Below are 17,328 nucleotides of genomic sequence, written 5' to 3'. Positions count from 1 at the left end.
TAACCTAAAGCAATTTACAGAGAATTTTTGCTAACATAGGCTAACTAATCTAGGGTTGTATTTTTTCTTTCTTTATAAAATAGAGAGTTTCAGCTCTGACTGGAAACATAGTCAAAGCTAATATATTTATCTGTCAACCTATCAAAAGTAAAGAGATTGTTCATGCAAAAATGACAATTCTGTCAACATTTACTCTCCTCATGTTGCTCGAAGCGAAAGATTTTGTGTGCATCATTATCGAACGTGCTGCAGTTTGAATGTGTGGAATTAAGAACGAGATTTGAGAGCTACTTCAAGGAAAGATTTTTAAAGGATTAAATGATTACTTTTCAGTTTGTTCCTCAAAAAACTATCATATTGCTTCAGAAAAAGCTTATATTGTCATGTCGTCATATTTATGATACGTTTACAGTGCTTATTTGTCCTTTTTTAATCTTGATTGCTGTATTCACAATGAGCTATCATTGTATGGAAAAGAGCAGCATGAACATTCTTCATCATATCTCGTTTTGTGTTTCACACAAGAGAAATGCCACACAGGTTTGGAACAATATGAGGGTGAGTAAATGATTTTTGGATGAGTTATCCATTAAATAACATATTTCATCACTTACTGAACATAGGTGTATTTTATCATATTGCTACCATTTTACATAACAATATGGCATGGTTCTAAGAGAGTTTACATGCACTATCATGACCTATTGCTTCAAAGGAACACCGTCTCAGTGTCTATTCACATTTAAGCGCGTGTGTGTTTCTCACCTTCCTTGCAGTCATGTTTGTTTTCATGCAGAATGAAGCCACTTCTGCACTGACAACTGTAGCTGCCAAAGGTGTTCACACATTCATGCTGACATCCGCCGTTCTCTTTAGAGCACTCGTCTTTATCTGTGAGAACAAAACACCAGATATCAGTAACACACAGAATTTCTTTGTCCCCTACGACGATTTAAAAAAAAAAAGACCATCATTCTAGTTTAATGAGAGAAATTATAAAAGCATTACACTTTGTATTGTGCTATTTTAATGAATTTAAAAATGTTGAAAATGTAAAATTTGCTAGAAGACTACTATTTTGGGCCTGTCCAGATCCCAGGATGTTTAACTTCTCCACTAAAATAACTAAAAATAAATAATAGAACAAGAAAATTTTACTTTGCACTTTTTCGTTACAACTTTTAAACAACCACCTTTAAAATTCATCTGGTAAGTGTAATTTGTACAATTTTAATGTAAACAAGCACTATTAAGGACAGCTGTTTTTGCTATATATACACTATATAAAAAAATATTTTTCGAAGCTGTAAATCAGACTTAAGATTATTGGAGTACGTTTTATAAGAAAATACAATTTCAGACTTTCTACTTCAAAATTTCTTGTTTAATTCAGTGTGTTCTTTGTATATATATATATATATAGGTTTGGAACAAGTGGAGGGTATGTAAATGGTGAGTAAATTTAAATTTTTGGGTGAACTACCGCTTTAAATGCCTGGTTTCACAGATAGGGCTTAGATTAAGCCAGCAGTAGGCTTTAGTTAAACTAGCTTTTAAGTAGCTTTAATAAAGGGTCCGTTAGACCATTACTGGAGGTCAAACATGCATTTTAATCTGGGACTAGGCTTAAGCCTTGTCTGAGAAACTGGGCTATATATATATATATATATATATATATGATACTGACTGCTAGCTATTTAAAGACTCCCAAGTTTTTCTCCCAAAAAAGTGAAAAACCATGTCATTTCTATCACACATAATATAAAAAAAAACACATCACGCATTATACCAAAATGCATTTTTAGTAAAGGCTACGATCAGATAGTTTTTCCAGTATGTACTATATATATGTTTAACATAGTACATAAAAAAAATTTTTTAATTTCACAGCATACACTAACCTGAGAAGAACTGGGCCTTGAAGCCCTTCTTGGAGACGGTGTTGTCAGATTTAAACTCAATGCGCATGTTGTTGTACTGAGAGGTGATGGCCTCCGGTTTCTCAGCTCCGCAGAATTTCCCGTGCAGTCTGGAGTCGGCGGACAGACCACTTCTCACCTCAACAAAGTCATATTTACACACCTGCACAGCAGAGAGCAACACACAGGTCAGACCTTTCCACCACTGCTGGTCAGCAGCATCAAAACACAGCATATGATGCTCTTTTAAGAAGGGAAATATAATAGTGGAATCACTTGTATTGTTTTCTCTTTTGCATGTGTTATTTTTGATAAAAGCATCTAATAAAAGTAAATGTTTGAATCAAAAATAGAGAGGGAAAAAGAGTGTCATGTTTGTTTTGATGAGAAACTGGATGGATCCTTCATTTAAGTGGCACAAAATGCTCTAAATAGTCCACTGATGCTTTTCACAGCTTTTCATTTTGATTGCAACACATGAGTGCATGGCAACTTTTTCCAATAATAGTTCACAAGCTGTACACTAGTTATCTGTAGCAAATGTTGTTTTTGGCAATCAATAAAGCTGAAGCCAATCTCACCGCCCTCTATTAAAGCAGAGCCAGTACATTGAAGGAATGTTCCAGGTTCAATAAGAGTTAAGCTCTACTGACAGCATTAACACAGACAATATCGACAAAACAAACACAAATCATATTCACAGTAATGTGCTTACAATGGAAGTCTATGGGGTGGCTTGTAGTTTAAAGGGGTGGTTGATTGCAATTTCACTTTTTTAACGTTAGTTAGTGTGTAATGTTGCTGTTTGAGCATAAACAATATCTGCAAAGTTAAGAAGTTAAAAGTTCAATGCAAACGGAGATATCGTCTTTAAAATTATGGCAGTTTAATGCCTACAAAAAAGGCTCGTAGGGACTACAACGAGTTACTTCCCGGGTTCGTGACATCACAAACCCTGATAAACCCCGCCCCCGGGAACACGCAACGAAGGGGGCGAGGCCAAGAAGAGGAAGAGAAAACTAGGGGTGCACATAAAAATCTATTAATTCGTCTTCTAACGGACAACAACAAACAAACATACCATTAAGAGCCGTGCTTGCTCTTCACTAATATCCTCTGCGTCTCAATCGGGCTCAAATTGATAAGCAATATAGACGAAGCCATTGTTTACAATACAACCGGAGCTCATGACGCTGAGGTGAGGGGCGGGACGATTAGACGCACACCAGAAGCGGTTTAGCCAATCACAACACACTGCACTAGCTAACCAATCAGAGCACATCGCCTATTTCTGAGGGAGGGGCTTCATAAAAGCAGGAAATGATCAGCCTGTTTCTCAGGGAAGGGACAGAGCGGTGAAGAATAAAGGTAAATTATGTGAAAAATAATGTGTTTTTTAAAAAACGAAGCATGAACACATGTTAGACTGCACCCCATAAACACAATCAAGCCTAGAACAAAACAACTCAACCACCCCTTTAAAAGAAGCACTTATATGCATTCTTATACAGAAACTGTTATTTAAGTACATAAATCATGCTTTTAATGGTGGGGCAGCTATTGTAAGTGGATGAATATCTGGTTAAATGTTAACAACGCAACTCCTGTGGATGGAGTTTGCTCCATGTAAACAGATAGTTACATAATGTTCGTTTCTGGTATCCTTTAACATACAGTGCAAAAGTTATTTTTGTGCAGGTTCGTGCCCTGTACACTTTCAATGTAAATCCATTATTGCAGACAGATTCGTTTTTGTGGTCATAATTACTTACTGTGGTAATTGGCAACATGTCACTGATGCAGAACCTGTATGAACCCAAATCATTCCTAGCTTTATCCAGCAATTATATAGTACGCTATTAAGGCAAAACCTATAAAATGCTCAGGAAAACATACAGCTGCTTCAAACACGTCTTAGTGTGTCGTCTAATTTAGAGGACTAACAGCTATTTAAAAAACCCAGACTGAGCCAACAGCCTCATTTTCTTTCTCAAAATCACTCTTCCTTTTTAGCACTAATGTAATGCCAATGCTGTTATATTAAAGCAATATAACCGGCTTCTATTGAAGTTCGTGAAATTTAAAATAATGAAGTATAAAAAGACAGGCTGGAAGCCAGATGGCAACTCTTTAACAAGATAGCTCTGTTATAAACTACCTGAGTGTTTGTGATAAACATGCACGAAGCCAGAAAACTACGCTTCATCTTAACAAACAGATCATAAGTGCATTCGTCATGTGAGCTGCACCGAGCAAAACTGCCGTAAGCTATCAACAATTGAGAAAACGTGAAGGCAATTTGGAGAAGTCAGTCCCTAAAGCCCTGTGGTGATTCACACCAATCGAGCTGAAATGAACCAGACAAACCCACCCCACGCTGAGGCAAAAACCTAGTGCTCACATCGTTCCCCTCCGTCTCGAAGACGTCGAAGAGCAGCGTGATGCGGTACTGCGTGGGCGCCACTAGCTGCCAGATGCAGTTCTTGTTGGGTGGATACTCTTTGGGCCAGCCTGGACTGGTGATGGACCCATTCAGCTTGGTGATGAAACCACCACATGCAGCTGAGAAAAAGAAAACAGAAAAGAACTGTAAGACAAATTATACTAAATACTTCAGCTCCTCAGTCCACACACAACATTTCTTGAAATGATCTGATTCCCAAGCCTTTTCAGTAACAGCATAGGAGCTTTAATCTGAAAGTTAAAGTATCAGCAGATTCTTCCATATTGTGATTGAAGCAGATTATCGAAGAAAAAAAAAGTGGATACTTATTTCTATTCATTGACTAGCAGATCTGAATGTGAGCTTGCAGTGATTAAATGATTAGACAAGATACATCACCAGAAAAAAAAAAAAACTGTTGATTTTACTGGAAGATCAAGTTATGACATTTTGATCAGTACACGGTCAAAAAAGAAACATGTGCATGGATGAATCATTGCTAATAACCTCAAATAACAGATTTAGAAAAAGATAGGGTGATTTTCCATTCTGTGCTGACTTTAAGGTGGCTTATTGTGAAATTCCCTTCACGTTCTCTTTATACACAGAGTTTATTATGTAGAATGTTGGGTCGTTGTCTTCTTTAAAAAGTATTTTTGTCCTTGGCTTTAAACTTCATTTGAAGGCACTCATGTGTGTTTATTTTGTTTCTGTGGATCGATCATGAATCGTTTGAGAAGGAATCATGATGCATCAACAATATACATTTTTTCCCTCTGATCTCTACCACTATGTTTATACAGTATATTTAAAGGGGTAGTTCACCCAAAAATGGAACGTTTCTCAACTAAAGTTGATGTTGTGAAGGTTGATGGTGTCTAAACAACATCAGACTCCAATGACTTTCATTGTAGCATGTGCAAAACAACACTGAAACATTTTTCAAAATTTGTTTCACAGAAGACAGAAATACAAAGCAATTATCCAATTATAACAGAGCTCATTTACATACAGAAGTCTTATACAGTAGGTAAATTAGCAAAAGCAACCTGGATTATTCAGGTTTAATTCCACCCCTGACTTTCACTGTTTTCTACCTTTGTTGTACCTTTTTTACCCCTAAAGTGTGCATATTAGTACTTCATAGTAATATGTACCCTTAAGGTATTAATATCTACTCTTAGCTTAGCTGTTGTACCCCTAAAGGTACAATGTTGGCACTTTTTTGAAGAGTGTAAAAAAAATAAATGCAAAAATGTACAACACAGCCCCTTAAAAAACTCCCTACAACTGCTACATATTTCATGCACAACATGCCTGGGTTACAAAGCACTCTTAAACTCTCAATTTATCAAGCTGACCAGCTTGTGGTTTGTCAAAACGGGCACCTGCTACATATAAAATAACAAGAACGGTCCTGTTTTAATTGAAATACACAGGGAACAACCCCAGGCTTCGTATCTAATCAAACACGAGCAGAAAGACCGAAGTAGTTTACTTTCGTGCGGTACGATCCAAATTACCCAACGGATCCCCTACTACAGCAATTTCCACCGAACACATGCGCTCAGGGAGAGATGTTTCCATGGCTACCCGCATGAAGCCTTTAGACAGCCTTTGCCTTGAAGTTTTAGCTTTATGTACATTTAAGCCCTATCCGTCTCTATTCCCTCAGGACCGTCGTGCAATAAACCTGTTCTGTGAGAACGAGCGGCACAGTCATTATGATAATGTGGGATTTACTGCTGATATGATGATAGCCACCGGGAAGCTGTGCTGGGCCAATCTTTCTTTTATCTAATGGAGAATCATTTTCCGATCGCTCCAGTCTGTCATGATTGAGCTGTTGAGTCATCTCAGTGCATGTCTGTACAAACAGACTTTTGCTCAATATAGCAACCGCAGGGTACGTGCTGTCCTAGCAACTGCCTCACGTATCCAGACGTTAGCCGACGATATAATGAGAGACGCTAGCTGTTAGACAACACTGTACCTAAGAATGCTTTGACCCTTAACCCCAACTGTTTTTTTAGTGCTTTGTTTGAGAAGAATATGATATGAACAGATTCAAACTTCAGCAGAATTTCCAGCCGCTCAGAAAACAGAGCAGCGCTTTGTAAGTGTCGTGCGGAGGAGGGTAAAGAAAGCCAGGCGAGCCTGCTGTCAATGTGAGGAAGGTGCTCATAACTTGCTGGCAGCCCCGAGCCAATAGCACAAAACAGATATCGGCGGTATGGCAACAGCGCAAGCAGGAGTAGTAATTAAGAGGATGCAGTAGCACAGACTGTCCACTAGAGGCAGAATGAGGTCGGTGTAGCCGGCTGCTCAAAACATGCACTCAGTAATTAAAGGAAAGTGTGATTTTTTTTATATTAAAAGGCTTCTTTTATCTCAGATTAATATGCATAGGTAAGCATGTTGTAGGTTGATTCCCCCAAAAAATATGCTATCAAAACTATCAAAGTGACATTTGTTTGAGAACCCTGACCAGCCTGGCAGACACTGGTTCAACCAATGGTGTGAGTTTGGAGCGGGGCTATCTGGTTGTTTATCCAATAGAATATAAGGGGAGTGTTCTGGAAATCAATTTATTTATTTATTTATTTTTACAATCCCACGTGATGACATTAGTGGCTCAGAAATTTCTGCTTCCTCAGAAACAGAAAATGATTTCCTTGGAGGTGGCTTGACGAAACATTCTTAACTCTTTCAAATTTGATTTTCTCACCTTTTTGCTCAAAATTATGAATTTTTATGAAACCTACATTCATTCAAGTGTTGATAAAAAAAGAATGCTTTAAGCTAGAATAAAACAGATTTTTCATATTTTTTCAAATATTCATACAGCAAAATATTCTGGAGGCCATCAAATTTTAGTGAAAATCATCAAAATCGCTGGCAACTTTTTTTTTTAAATGCTGGCGGGGAAAGAGTTAAAAACAAAATTCTTCTTAACTGCTAAACTAAAGTAATTAACTAAAACATGAACAAAATATTGTATGAAGAATTTGAATTCTTGACAAGAATGTCCTTAAAATCATTATACATAACCTCTAAATCAGGGGTAGGCAACATCGGTCCTGGAGTGCTGCAGTCCTGCAGAGTTTAGCTCCAACCCTGAAAAAACCTCACCTGCCTGTAGCCTTACTAATCCTGAAGACCTTAATTAGCTTGTTCAGGTGTGTTTGATTAGGGTTAGAGCTAAACTCTGCAGGACATCGGCACCCCAGGACCGACGTTGCCTACCCCTGCTCTAAATGTTAGTATAACATTCAACTTGTCTTAAACTCCCATAGGTAAGATGTTAAATTGAATTGATTGATTTATTGAATTAATTTTTCAGGTTGTTTCAAATATTAAGCTTTCTAACATAACCTACATAGAATACATTATTAGTAGGAATCTACTCGAATACGCTAAAAACCATTGATCATTAATGTAAAGAAAGATTGGTGAATTATGTGTAATGTGACTTTTTACTAAATTTGAAATTCAACAACGACACTACGAAAACGGACCATGTTTTTAATTTTATAATTACAACAATTTTCATCAGGATTTTGATTATTATGTTAATTTGCATGCAGCGCATCTTGGCCTTTGAGATGATCAGCAAGTCTTTGTCAAGAACCGCTGTACAATCAGATAGCACAAAAGCCTGTCATTTACTTCTTAAAGGGATAGTTCACCCCAAAATGAAAATTCTGTCATTAATTACACACCCTCATGTCGTTCCAAACCCATAAGACCTTTGTTCATCTTCGGAACACTGAAAATCTGAGACCTCTCTGACCCTCCACAGACAGCAACGCAACTGAAATGTTCCCAAGTCCAGAAACGTAGTAAGGACATCGGTAAAACGGCCCATGTGACATCAGTGGCTCAACTTCAATTTTGCGAAGATACAAAAGTACTTTTTATGTGCAAAGAAAACAAAAATAACAATTTATTTAACAATTCTTCTCCCCCCGAGTTACGTCTTCTGCCATTTTGGAGAGCACCCAAGAACGTAATCAGCGTTTTTCTTTGTGCACAAAAAGTATTCTCGTAGCTTCGCAAAATTGAAGTTGAGCCACTGATGTCACATGGACTGTTTTAACGATGTCCTTGCTACGTTTCTGTCTGGGAACATTTCAGTTGCGTTGCTGTCTATGGAGGGTCAGAGAAGTCTCAGATTCCATCAAAAATATCTTAATTTGTGTTCTGAAGATGAACGGAGGTCTTATGGGTTTTGAACGACATGAGGGTGAGTAATTAATGACAGAATTTCATTTTGGGATGAATGTTCTTAAGAAAATATTTGAGAACTTTTCAGGAATTGAACTTTAGTTTCTTAGAAAATTCTTAACTCCTTTTAAGAAGATTTTTGTGAAATTGACCTATGATCTTTAAAAATTTTCTTTGCCCTAAAACTTGCCTTTATTACCAAACACAGAGTTAGCGTTATTTGTTTGTATACTGTAAGACAAATCCATATAAAAATGGAAAGTGTACAGGTAATTTTCTGCCTGGACATTATCCATTAATTTAAGGACATTTCCTTTGAAGCCTAAAACGCAACACAATGCAATGCATCATTTAAAATATGGGTAAAACATGTATGAAAAATGAATATGGAAAATCCGTTTATACTACCATTTATATTACTTTATATTAGTATACTGGGCCCTATTTTGACAGACTTTTCTGAGAGTGTACAGCTTTCCCTCGATGCTGCCATGCTGCCATAAACAGTTTAAATATGGCACTGGCCTGTATCCAGCACTGAACTGTTCACATACTAACCCTCGCAACTCCGTTTGTCTGCCGCCAGTTCGTACCCAGGGTCACAGGCACACTTGTAACTACCGAGCGTGTTGACACAGCGCTGCTCACAGCGACCGTTGTCGGGTCTGGAGCACTCGTCCATTTCTGCAACAACAAGAACATCAGAACTTGAGTTACAGTACCTTAAAGGAGCGAAGCTAATATCTTAGGAGATGTTTCGTGCTAATATATTATCAGGGATTCTCTTTTTCTTTCCTTAAATGTTTCATCATGTTGGTTATTGGCCAAATATATTATGTGCATTCATGAATTTCAAAACTGTTGAGCTATAATGTTAAATTCTGAACTATAACGCCAATCATCACTCCTATACAATTTCCATAGATCAAATCCAAGGTGAAACCATAAAGCAAAAACGTCCACCTCACCTTTGAAGAAATTAGCAGCAAATCCAGCCTTGTTGACAGAACCGTCAGACACAAATTTCATCCAGATCTGGTTGGAACTGGATTTAATATCATCGGGTTTGTCATAACCACAGAATCTGCCCAACAGCGGGCTGCTTTCTGAGTTCCCATCTCGAACCTCCAGGTAGTCGTATGCACAGTTATCGTGCCTCTCGATCTGGATTGAAAAGAGGAAAGATAATGGAGAAAACGGAAATGGAAATTTAAAGTAAATTTAGACCTGAAAGACCTGAAAAGCATTTCTTTTCTTTCAATGCAAGACATGCCATTATAATTTGATAGCAACCAGCTGTGACCGTAACCAACCTTTTCATCAAGGTCTAGAACATCTTAAAAAAATCAAGTGGAAACAACGCTGAATGTTTTCCCCCTTTTCTTTTACAGATCCGCAACATCTCTTCTTTCCAAAGACAAAGATCATGGGGAGTTTTGGGTTTATTTACACCAGCTGGTTAGAGACAATATAAACCAAACCCAGAGCCAATGCAATGACACGACAAAATCAGAGTCAGCCAGACGAATGACACAAGCACTAAATTAAAGTTACAATCTATAGTGATAAACTCAGCATTTAAGTATACTCAGTTTATATAATCAAAGAATGATATAATGATGTACGGGTCTTCCTTTTACATTTGAGCAATCCCATTTAAGTCAATGTTCAAAACAAATCATTACTTTTGATTTAAATTCATGCATGTTCTGAAGTACAATATAATATAATATAATATAATATCAGAGTATAGCATATTCTAACACAAAGTAAAATGTAATGAATTCATCATTTTTATTTATTTATTAATTACTGTGCACAGTGAAACTAACTAGAAATAAAATATTTTCATTATTGATTATCAAGTTATCTGCAGCCCTACTCTTCAGAGTCAGTCCTATTAAAGGGTTAGTTCACCCAAAAATGAAAATTAGCCCATAAATTACTCACCCTCAAGTCATCCTAGGTGCATATGACTTTCTTCTTTCAGACAAATCCAGTCGGAGTTATATTAAAAATGGTCCACTCAGCGGGTGTTGCATGCATCCGTCCAAAACAAGTTAAATAAAAAGCGCCCATCCATAAAAAAAGTGTCTCACACGGCTCCGGGGGGTGAACAAAGGCCTCCTGTAGCGAATCGATGCGTTTTTGTAAGAAAAATATCCATATTCAAAACGTAATAATCACTTTAATCTAGCTTGTGCCAACAGTTGTACACGGAAGCAGCTCCGGGAGGATTGTGAGACATTTTTTTTTATGGATGGGCGCTTTTTATTTCACTTCTTTTGGACTGATGCATGCAACACCCGCTGAGTGGCATTAAACAGCTTGAAAGATCAAAGACAATTTTTTATATACCTCCAACTGGATTCGTCTGAAAGAAGAAAGTCATATACACCTAGGATGACTTGAGGGTGAGTAATTTATGGGCTAATTTTCAGTTTTGGGTGAACTAACCCTTTAATGTTTATTTCTGGATATACACTGTCTTTTCTTGTTTAGGACACACTCTAACACTATAACAGTGTATAAGCAATTAATTACATGCTTATAATGCAGAAATAACAACTTTTTTAATCATACCTCAAACGACTGGAAGGTAAGGCCTACATGGTAACCCTGAGCCACAGTGATCTTCCACACACACACTTTATTAGGTCTGTAGTCGTCTGGGTAGTTCGGAGACTGAATTTGACCATTGTCTTTCTTCACCTCCCCACCGCAAATAGCTGCAAGATAAAATATTACAGTGCAAACATGATAGTAAAGCATGAAAATTACTTCTTTCACAATATGAACTACTGGAAACGGATATTGTTAGGTGTTCACCTAATGGAAACTCAGTAATTCAGTAGTTCAGCTATGGTTGGATTTAGGCCTATGGGGCAAAACACTTATTACGAACAAATCTGAAAGTGTTTTCAGTTGACATGCTATTTTGAGCACTCTGGATTTGCCCTAGACCTTAGCCATGAAATTGCTGCTTTGTTTTGAACTAATTTTGCTCACAACCTCTTGCAGCTCTATCGACATATGAAACGCAAGGCAAGTAAGAAACTGCTATTGCAAATTATTAAATATACACTGAACAAAATTGTAAACGCAACGCTTTTGTTTTTGCCCCCATTTTTCATGAGCTGATCTCAAAGATCTAAGACTTTTTCTATGTACACAAAAGGCCTATTTCTCTCAAATATTGTTCACAAATCTGTCTAAATCTGTGTTAGTGAGCACTTCTCCTTTGCCGAGATAATCCATCCACCTCACAGGTGTGGCATATCAAGAAGCTGATTAGACAGCATGATTATTGCAAAGGTGTGCCTTAGGCTGGCCACAATAAAAGGCCACTATAAAATGTGCAGTTTTATCACAGCACAATGCCACAGATGTCGCAAGTTATGAGGGAGCGTGCAATTGACGAGCTGACTGCAGGAATGTCCACCAGAGCTGTTGCCCGTAAATTGAATGTTCATTTCTCTACCATAAGCCGTCTCCAAAGGCGTTTCAGAGAATTTGGCAGTACATCCAACCGGCCTCACAACCGCAGACCACGTTAAAACTGCACATTTTAGAGTGGCTTTTTATTGTGGCCAGCCTAAGGCACACCTTTGCAATAATCATGCTGTCTAATCAGCTTCTTGATATGCCACACCTGTGAGGTTGATGGATTATCTCGGCAAAGGAGAAGTGCTCCCTAACACAGATTTAGACAGATTTGTGAACAATATTTGAGAGAAATAGGCCTTTTGTGTACATAGAAAAAGTCTTAGATCTTTGAGTTCAGCTCATGAAAAATGGGGGCAAAAACAAAAGTGTTGCGTTTATAATTTTGTTCAGTGTATGAAGGTTTACATGAAAATGTCAACGGTATGAGCTAAAGGCACAATTTTTTGAGATTGTATGTACACACTTATGTACACACAAGTACTATAGTGCTTCTTCATAATTTTTTCAATGCCAACTAGCACTTGTTTTATAATATTTGATAGTTGTTGATTTGGTTGAATGCTGGTACCTTCGTAAGCAGCAGAGAAGCCCTTTCCCACCCAGTTGCTGCTGCTGCGAAACTCAATCCACAGGCGACTGTCTGTAGAGATGATCGGCTCCGGTAATTTATCCCCACAAAATCTACCTGCATACAGAGGTACAAACAAACAACTCAATATTAAATAAGCTTCACTGTGACTTGCTCATATTGTTCTTTTGAAATGTCAGGTGTTCATCTTAAACCTTTCAGTGGTGCTTTCCTCCAATATCCATCTCTGATCTCCACATGATCATACCAGCACAAATGACTCCGGTATAAATCCATAGATGTAAAGTTCAGAATGATCTTAGGGAAGAAAATGTAGTAAATTGTTACTGAAGGAAAGTTGGAAATCTGTGAAAGTCTTAATAACTGTGCAAATGCAATGATTCTAAGCAGGATTTCAATTCAGAAATCTTCATTTTAGACAATCTACTTGGTAGTTTACACACTGTGGAAATAGTTGTCAGATTCATTAAGAAGTCTTTTTTAATCTATTCTTTTTTACAATTCAAACCATGTTGCAGAGCATAAATTACTCCACTGTAATCAGGATGTTTGTTTTAGAGTAAAACTATACAGTGAGAAACATAAATAACAATATTTGACAGAATATTTTCTTCAATCAAGCCTCTAAAATGGTATTACACTGTAAAAAATATATATTTATAATAGTAAAACAGATTATTGGAGTAGGTTTTACCAAAAAAAAAAAGCATTTTAAATTAAAATTTCACTCTTTCTACGTTAAAATTTCACGTTTAATTTAACAGGTTATTTGCAGTGTTGGGGAAAGTTACTTTTAAAAGTAATGCATTACAATATTGCATTACTGCATAAAAAATTTACCAATTGCATTACTTAGTTACTCTTTAAGGAAAGTAATGCATTACATAATTGCGTTACGCCATAAAAGAGTAACCAATTGCGTTACTTGGTTACATTTTATGGAAAGTAATGCATTACTGTATTGTGTTACTCCATAAAAGAGTAACCAATTATGTTACTTAGTTCCCTTTCAGTAAGTCACGTTCGGCGTTACGTCAGTCGTGACTGACGAATTGGGATCTCGCCCGAGAGCCCAATCACCTTCGAGTGTTAACTAAACAAGCCAATGACAGTTGGCGTGCGTGTTTCGCCACGCGCACCCCGCCCCGCAGCGCGGGTATAAAAGGAGAGCGCGTGCAAACGCACATCAGCTTTTCGCTTCGGAGCCGAGCCTTCTAGCAAGACTGAATATCCGCGAGTGTCTACGAGACAGCCTTTAGCGTTGGTGTCACGGAGCGTCAGCGGGGGTTGCCATCCAGTGCTGCGTCTCTTCGGCGTGCTGCAGCTTCCCATTCTGCAGTCTCGCCGCGACCTCCCCTGGGCGCTTCAGCGCTCTCTCTAAAAGAGTGTGTTTCCTTCTAAAAGAGCAATTTCTAAAAGAGCTTCAGGAGCGACGGGCGTCTTTTTAAAGATGGCTTCCCGCTCGTGCGTTTCTGGATGTGGTCGCTTCCTGGCTTCATCTGATGGTCATGATCGCTGTATCTCGTGCCTGGGCTTGCAGCACGCTGAGGCAGCGCTCATGGATGAGTCATGTTCTCAGTGCGGGAACATGACCATCGCGACGTTGCGGTCTAGATACCTCCTCATTAAACGGGGGGGGGTATCCCCCTTGCCATGCCCCGCTCTAGCTCCTCCGGCTCTCGGAGGGCTACTTCGGTTCATGGTCAGGGTGATCTGAGGATTACAGTGAGAGCTTCCCCGTCGAGTGCGTCTCCACGGGCCTCTCATTCCTCCAGCACATTGCACCATCTGGTGTTCCCGGACAAGCTTGCTGGATCCTTGGACAGGGCCCAGCATCTCGTGCGGAGCACAGGCGGATGACAGGATGTCGATCGCTGCATCGGAGGGCGAGCTAGGCTCTGGAGATGAGGATTCGGCTGCGCTGCCACCGTCAGGTAGAGTGGCGTTGCCCGAGTCAGATCCAGAGCTGACCGCTATGCTTTCCCGGGCCGCTGAGAGTGTCGGGCTGCACTGGAGGCCTCCTCCTTCTCCCGAACGCTCGAGGCTGGACGATTGGTTCCTGGGGGCGCAAGCCGGTCGTCGGCAGCCGCCTCCGGTTCCATTTTTCCCGGAAGTGCATGAGGAGGTGACTAAGTCTTGGAGGGCACCTTTTTCTGCCCGAAACAGGCCTGGTGCCTCCTCCGTCCTCACCACTCTCGACGTTGGGGCGGCCCAAGAGTATGTGGACATCCCCCCAGTCGAGCGCGCTATTGCCATGCAGCTCTACCCGCAAAGTGCTGCCGCCTGGAGGGGTAATCCACGCCTTCCGTCCAGGGCCTGTAAGTTTTCGTCCGCTCTGACGGCTAAGGCTTACAATGCTGCTGGACAGGCCGCTTCCGCCCTGCACGCCATGGCCCTCCTGCAAGTCCACCAGGCCAAGGCGTTGAAGCAGTTGCACGAGGGTGGTGCTGACCCAGATGTGTTGCAGGAACTGCATACTGCGACGGACCTCGCACTTAGGGCGACGCAAGTCACAGGGTGGGCCCTGGGTCAGACGATGTCCACATTGGTGGTCCAGGAGCGCCACCTATGGCTGACCTTGGCGGATATGAGGGAGGCCGACAAGCATCGCTTCCTGGACTCCCCGATCTCCCAGGCCGGCCTATTCGGCGAAGCGGTGGAGGGCTTTGCCCAACAGTTCTCAGCCGCGCAGAAGCAGATGGAGGCGTTTCGACACATCCTGCCCCGGCGGTCTGCTGCTGTCTCCACCCCACCGCCGGCTGCAGCCCCTCTGTCTGCTCGTCGCCGAGGGCGCCCTCCTGCGGCCTCCACCTCCGCTCCAGCGCGGCCACAACAGCAGCCTTCACAACGGCCGCAGCGTGGAGCTGGCCGCAGGAAACCGGCGCAGCCCGCCTCCGCCCCTGCCAAGCCCGTGAAGCGCCAGAGCAGGCGGCGTCCCTGAGACGGGCGACCCGGAGCTCTTGGATCCTGCTCTTCAGGAGATGGTGACTGCACCACTCCTTCCCCCGGAGGAGGGCCGGGTGGAGAATCTTATGTTTCCGTTTGTTTTTGTAGCCAGTGGTACCCAAAACTTCAATAAAAGAGCAGTTTCCTTTGCCTCCGGGTCCCAAGAGGGCGAGGATGGCGGTGCACGAGACCCTGTCTCCACACGGCCGTCCCCCTCTCCTGGGCGGGCCCTGGGTCAGACGATGTCCACATTGGTGGTCCAGGAGCGCCACCTATGGCTGACCTTGGCGGATATGAGGGAGGCCGACAAGCATCGCTTCCTGGACTCCCCGATCTCCCAGGCCGGCCTATTCGGCGAAGCGGTGGAGGGCTTTGCCCAACAGTTCTCTGCCGCGCAGAAGCAGACGGAGGCATTTCGGCACATCCTGCCCCGGCGGCCTGCTGCTGTCTCCACCCCACTGCCGGCTGCAGCCCCTCTGTCTGCTCGTCACTGAGGGCGCCCTCCTGCGGCCTCCACCTCCGCTCCAGCTCGGCCACAGCAGCAGCCTTAACAACGGCCGCAGCGTGGAGCTGATCGCAGGAAAGTGGCGCAGCCCGCCTCCGCCCCTGCAAAGCCCGTGAAACGCCAGGGCAGGCGGCATCCCTGAGACGGGCGACCCGGAGTCCTTGGATCCTGCTCTTCAGAAGGTGGTGACCGCACCACTCCTTCCCCGGGAGGAGGGCCGGGTGGAGAATCCTTTGTTCCTGTTTTGTTCTGTTCCGCCACTGGCTACCCTCCCAAGTTCAGGGGCATTCGGTTCACGAAGGACGCGATACAGTCAGTCCCTCCAGCCGAGATTAGGTCAGGGTTTTACAGCCCATACTTCATCGTACCCAAAAAGGCGGTGGGTTACGACCAATCTTGGACCTGCGCGTGCTGAACCGGGCCCTTCACAAGCTCCCGTTCAGGATGTTGACGCAGAAACGCATCTTTCAATGCGTCCGTCCTTTCGATTGGTTCGCAGCGATCGACCTCAAGGACGCGTACTTTCATGTCTCGATTTTCCCTCGACACAGGCCGTTTCTCCGCTTTGCGTTCGAAGGGCGAGCATATCAGTACAAGGTCCTCCCCTTCGGGCTATCCCTGTCGCCTCGTGTCTTCACCAAGGTCGTGGAGGCAGCCCTCGTTCCATTGAGGGAAGCGGGCATTCGCGTTCTCAACTACCTCGACGACTGGCTCATATTGGCCCAGTCCCGAGCCCAGTTGTGCAAACACAGGAATATGGTGCTCAGTCACCTCAGCCGATTGGGGCTTCGGGTCAACTGGGAAAAGAGCAAACTCTCCCCGGTGCAGAGGATCTCTTTTCTCGGCATGGAGCTGGACTCGGTCAACCTCTCAGCACATCTCTCAGTAGAGCGTGCGCAGTCGATGCTGAACTGCCTGGGGTCCTTCCAGTGCAAGACGGCGGTTCCACTGAAACAATTTCAGAGGCTCCTGGCCTATTCGGCGAAGCGGTGGAGGGCTTTGCCCAACAGTTCTCCGCCGCACAGAAGCAGACGGAGGCATTTCGGCACATCCTGCCCCGGCGGCCTGCTGCTGTCTCCACCCCACTGCCGGCTGCAGCCCCTCTGTCTGCTCGTCACCCCCGGAGGAGGGCCGGGTGGAGAATCCTTTGTTCCTGTTTTGTTCTGTTCCGCCACTGGCTACCCTCCCAAGTTCAGGGGCATTCGGTTCACGAAGGACGCGATACAGTCAGTCCCTCCAGCCGAGATTAGGT

The 17,328-nt window shown here is 42.2% G+C and overlaps 1 protein-coding gene across 1 annotated transcript in view; it reads right to left on the bottom strand.

Moving 5' to 3' along the window:
* Positions 1 to 17,328, bottom strand: part of bmp1a (bone morphogenetic protein 1a) — an 84,411-nt gene that overhangs the window by 7,389 nt on the left and 59,694 nt on the right. Inside the window, exons 9-16 of the mRNA XM_016515684.1 lie at positions 12,820 to 12,922; positions 12,605 to 12,721; positions 11,173 to 11,318; positions 9,558 to 9,753; positions 9,148 to 9,273; positions 4,321 to 4,481; positions 1,902 to 2,082; positions 766 to 891 (exon numbers count right to left, since the gene is read on the bottom strand). Of these exons, the coding sequence (XP_016371170.1) occupies positions 766 to 891; positions 1,902 to 2,082; positions 4,321 to 4,481; positions 9,148 to 9,273; positions 9,558 to 9,753; positions 11,173 to 11,318; positions 12,605 to 12,721; positions 12,820 to 12,922 (1,156 nt within the window). The remainder of the gene's footprint in view (positions 1 to 765; positions 892 to 1,901; positions 2,083 to 4,320; positions 4,482 to 9,147; positions 9,274 to 9,557; positions 9,754 to 11,172; positions 11,319 to 12,604; positions 12,722 to 12,819; positions 12,923 to 17,328) is intronic.

The sequence above is a fragment of the Sinocyclocheilus rhinocerous genome, unplaced genomic scaffold (assembly GCF_001515625.1).
Source record: "Sinocyclocheilus rhinocerous isolate Xijiao unplaced genomic scaffold, SAMN03320098_v1.1 scaffold1198, whole genome shotgun sequence".
Lineage (NCBI taxonomy): Eukaryota > Metazoa > Chordata > Actinopteri > Cypriniformes > Cyprinidae > Sinocyclocheilus > Sinocyclocheilus rhinocerous.
Note: the sequence above shows the minus strand (reverse complement) of the source record. Positions and strands in the feature narration are given on the sequence as shown.